We start from the raw sequence: 4,563 nt of genomic DNA on the forward strand, positions 1-4,563 counted from the left end.
GGGGAAGAGCAGATTAGGCTGGCAGCAGCCAGGATTATTTGAGATTTTCCGGCGTCTGATGTGCTGTTTGCCCTCAAATGGTCTAGGGCGGTGGAAGGATCTCCGAAGAGATTTCTTAAATCTTTATAATGGTCCCTCAACTGTCTGCAAACGAAAAGGCAGTGATTGAAAGAGACCTGTTCTCTGCCACAGGTACAGAGAAGATTTACGAAATTGGCTCGCCAATGATTTACCCCTAGTCTGGATATCATGCTAACATATAGGGGGTACAGAGGGGAAGGTCGGGGTTTTTCCTCCGTGGCAGGTTGTTGTCGGCCATCCACGAGCGATGGCAGTGGCGGTGAAGTCTGCCTTCCAGGTCTCCCAGATGGCTCTGTTGATCTTGTGTAGGGCGTCGCTGACCGTGAATTGGATGGAAATCATGTCCTCTTCAGGCGCCAGGGCGCCCATCTTGGCTGCCCCATCCGCCTTTTCATTACTGTGCAACCCTACATGTGAGAGAACCCATTGATATCTTATCTGAATAGCTTTGTTGGAGGCCTCAGCAGTGAGGTGCAGTACTTCTTGCAAAGTGTCTGGCTGCGAGTCGCATTGACAGCTCTGCAGTGCCTTCAGGCTGGTTCTTGAATCTGAGAGCACGGTGATGGAAGCTGGCGGATGGGGAAGAGCGAGAACTATTTTAATGGCTTCCCGAATGGCGATTAATTCGGCCGAGAAGATGGAGGTGGGGGGAAGCTTCACGGAGATGGACTCCTGTGTGTTTTCCAAGAATATCCCTGCGCCTGTGCGGCCATCCTCAAGCACAGAGCCATCTGTGTAGACAAGAAAGTCCTCCTTGTACTCCGTCCTTATCATCTCCCTCACATGTGCTAGGAGAAGATAGGGACCGTCTTGGTATCTCAATCCCGGAATTTCTGAGACAACTGTTGGTGGTTTGAGTACCCAGGGGTGAAAGAGATCCACCTGACACTGGGTAACAAGTTGTCTCGCATCGGGAGGAAGCCCGGCTTTTATGCAGAGGTTCTTGACGGAGCCAAGATCTAAATATACCAGGTCTGACCGCTTGAGCAGTTCTGCACAGCTTCTGACGTCATTTGGATGTTTCCGTTTTCTCTTTGTGAAACACCGAAGAAAACTGTGAAACGCTAAGGAAGACTGGAATTATTATACCCCCCCCCCTGTTATCTCTCTCTCTCTAGCTCATTGCTATTATCAGTGTGTGTGTGTATTTACCTAGTTGTATTTACCTAGTTGTATTTTACGGGAAGGGGAGCTATGCTCGTGTTGTCCCGTTTTCGTATCTCATTTTATCTAAACTATTTTTAAATTCATGTATTGTTTTTGCACACACCACTTTCTCATCTAACTTGTTCCAACTGTCTATTACTCTGTGAGGAAAGCTGTTCTTTTTCATGTCTCTTCTAAAGCTGTCTTTTTTTTTATTTTCTTTCCATGTCCTCTTGTATTTCTGTCATCCCATTTTATCAGATTCTCTCTATCAGTAATTTCTATGCCTTTCATGATTCTGTAAATAGCTATAAAATCTCCTCTCTCTCTTCTTTGCTCTAGTGTCTGTAGTTCAAGTTTTGCTAGTCTCTCTTCATATGATAGTTTTGAGAGTGTTGGTGCCAATTTTGTAATTGCTCTTTGTATTCTTTCAAGTTTTTTTATACATTTTTTTTTTTTTTGCACTTGGTGACCATATCGTTGCTGCATACTCCAATCTTGGTCTTATCAGGGTGATTAGAATTTTCTTCACCATTTCTTCATCCAGGTATGTAAATGCAACTTTGATTGTTCTTATTAAACTATAGTGTGTGTGTGTGTGTGTGCGTGTGTGTGTGTGTGTGTGTGTGTGTGTGTGTGTGTGTGTGTGTGTGTGTGTGTGTGTGTGTGTGTGTGTGTGTGTGTGTGTGTGTGTGTGTGTGTTTTATGAAAAGGGATATATCGTCGTGTGTGCTTATATGTGTACATGTTCACATGTGTGTGTGATTCATCTTGGTCTTTTGGATCACGTATTGGACTCGTGATCGACAGCTATTTCCCTCCCGGAAGAGAGCTCAGAGCTCGTATGCCCGATCTATGAACTTACACGCACACATATCTCCAACTCCCCGCCCACGAGAGTTGGAGTAACGACTCGAAACACAGCGAGACTGAAAAAAAAATCATCCTGGATAGGATTCGAACCAGGTACCGCCAATATCTTACCATTGTATATCACACTCTCAGCCAATTGCGCCACCGAATAATTTATTTATTTAATTGTGTGTGTGTGTATTTATATAGTTTTATTTTACGGGAATGGGAGATATCATCGTGTGTACTTATATGTGTACACGTTCACATATGTGTGTGTGTGTGTGTGTGTGTGTGTGTGTGTGTGTGTGTGTGTGTGTGTGTGTGTGTGTGTGTGTGTGTGTGTGTGCGTGTATTTTATTGGAAGGGGATATATCGTCGTGTGTGCTTATATGTGTACATGTTCACATGTGTGTGTGATTCATCTTGGTCTTTTGGATCACGTACTGGACTCGTGATCGACAGCTATCTCCCTCCCGGAAGAGAGCTCAGAGCTCGTATGTCCGATCTATGAACTTACACGCACACATATCTCCAACTCCCCGCCCACGAGAGTTGGAGTAACGACTCGAAGCGCAGCGAGACTGAAAAAAAATTGGACTGGTTTCGAGCCAATTATCGCCGACACCTTCACTTTGCTTGCCTGACTCTCAACCGATTACGCCACCGAGAAATTTGATAGAGCAGATAGTATTTGTATATTTTTATTTTACGGAAAGGGGGAGATATCGTCGTGTGTATTATATGTGTACACGTTCACACACACATATATATATATATATATATATATATATATATATATACATATATGTGAGTGTGTGTGTGTGTGTTTTATATACTTGTATTTTACGGGGAGATGTGTCGTGTGTGCTTATATGTGTACACGTTCACATGTGCGTGTATTTGCAGGGAAACGATGAAAATTAACATTTGGCTTAATTCCTCTTTGGTTTGAGCCACAACCTTTTATGGTACAATAAGCCATATTGTCAAGATCTATATATACCGGTATATATAGATCTTCATTGTCAGAATATAACTAATTGCGTGGAGCGGTGCGAGCGGGGGCAGCGACACTCCCCGTACGACGAGCCAGCTACAACTAACAGCAACGGGACGGGCGAAGCCCACTTTGAGCAGCCAGGTGATGTCACGGGCCCGCTGCACCAACTCTCTCGAAATTCGGTCGGAAGTGGTTAGACCTGGTATATCTAGATCTTGGACGGAGCCAGGCAGATCTTGAATGTGCGTCGTCTGTGAGGCCGGCAACCAATCCTCCCGGAGCTCCTCATCCGTAGAATTTGCAACTTTAGCACTGGTGAACAAGTATTTGCAGGCATCTTTCTTCAGTTGATACCAAAGAGGAAGAGCACCTGCTTCATTATATACTTGTTCATGTGGAACTGATGCTGGCAAACCGAGACCCAGGCGGAGCGCTTGGCACTCCACTCTGGCTAATCTATACACTACCCCCGGGGGAAGATCGTGCATGGCAGCAGATCCGAAGAGGAGCCGGGAGCGTACCGAACCCTTGACTATGGATATCAGTGTTTCCCTCCTTTGACCCCAGGGCTCTCGGAAGATGACTTGGACGAGGTTTAGGGCTCGTCTAGCGTTTATTATGACCTGATTTATGTGGCTAGTCCATTTTCCGTCTCTCTGGAAGATGACCCCTAAATATCGAACTGCCTTAGCTGGGTATATGGGAGTTCCGTCCACTTTGATGTAATTCCAGTCAGGGTAGTCTCCCCTGTTGTAACCTATGCCGTGGACTGGCATGTACACAGTCTTTGCTGCGGAGAGCATGAAGCCCAGGTCGGTCAGTTGGGTCATTACCAGGTCAGCATGTCTCTGAAAGAGACGGAGTTCTGACTTGTGCTGGTCAGAATCCTTTTTGGGCCGCCGGTGCCTAGCTTTCCTCCATAATGCTATGTCATCAGCATAGGCTGTGACGACAGTGTCCTTTCTCACTCCTTTTCCTACATCCCCAAGGAGCAATATGAAGAGGAGCGGGGCAGCTACGGAGCCTTGGGGGACTCCCATATCAATGGTTGACGATCGGCTGAGGCGTCCTTTCCAGCGTACAACCATGGATCGACCAGAAAGGAAGGACTGCACAATTTTGTACAGTCCCGGCGAAACTCCATAGACTTGAGTTTAGATAGCAGTTTACCATGGCAGACGGTATCAAAAGCTTTGACAATATCTAAAAAGCACGTCTATAGAATCCGTCTGTCTTTGGGCCCTACGGATATGTTCGGAGAGTCGCACGATGTGGTCAGTGATGCTTCTCCATTTTCTAAATCCGGCTTGAAGTTTTGGGAGGGCTTCCTTGTCTTCCACCTGGGACTTCAGTCGATTCAGTACTATTCGCTCGTAGAGCTTTCCTACATGGGAGGTGAGCGAGACAGGCCTGTAGTTGGTTACGCTTTTCCTGCTCATGCTTGCCTTGGGAATTGGTACCACAATAGCGTGCTTCCAGGC

General features: G+C 46.0%; 1 protein-coding gene across 1 annotated transcript; it reads right to left on the reverse strand.

The window, feature by feature from the left end:
- Positions 1 to 252: 252 nt before the first annotated feature.
- On the reverse strand, positions 253 to 4,170 carry LOC143036179 (uncharacterized). The gene is made up of 2 exons (XM_076203427.1): positions 3,282 to 4,170; positions 253 to 1,040 (listed from the first exon to the last, which is right to left on the reverse strand). The coding sequence occupies exons 1-2, from the start codon at positions 4,168 to 4,170 to the stop codon at positions 253 to 255; spliced, it is 1,677 nt and encodes a 558-aa protein (XP_076059542.1).
- Positions 4,171 to 4,563: the final 393 nt, after the last annotated feature.

Source organism: Oratosquilla oratoria, chromosome 20 (genome assembly GCF_046742065.1).
Source record: "Oratosquilla oratoria isolate Oo_2021 chromosome 20, ASM4674206v1, whole genome shotgun sequence".
NCBI lineage: Eukaryota > Metazoa > Arthropoda > Malacostraca > Stomatopoda > Squillidae > Oratosquilla > Oratosquilla oratoria.

Bases quoted from the DNA above. Each gene is read 5' to 3' on its own strand.
- LOC143036179 (XM_076203427.1), bottom strand. From the start codon at position 4,170: ATGGTTGTACGCTGGAAAGGACGCCTCAGCCGATCGTCAACCATTGAT. The intron at 1,041-3,281 runs GTCTAACCACTT...TGGTATATTTAG, and splicing joins CCAAGATCTAGATATACCAG to ATCTTGGCTCCGTCAAGAAC.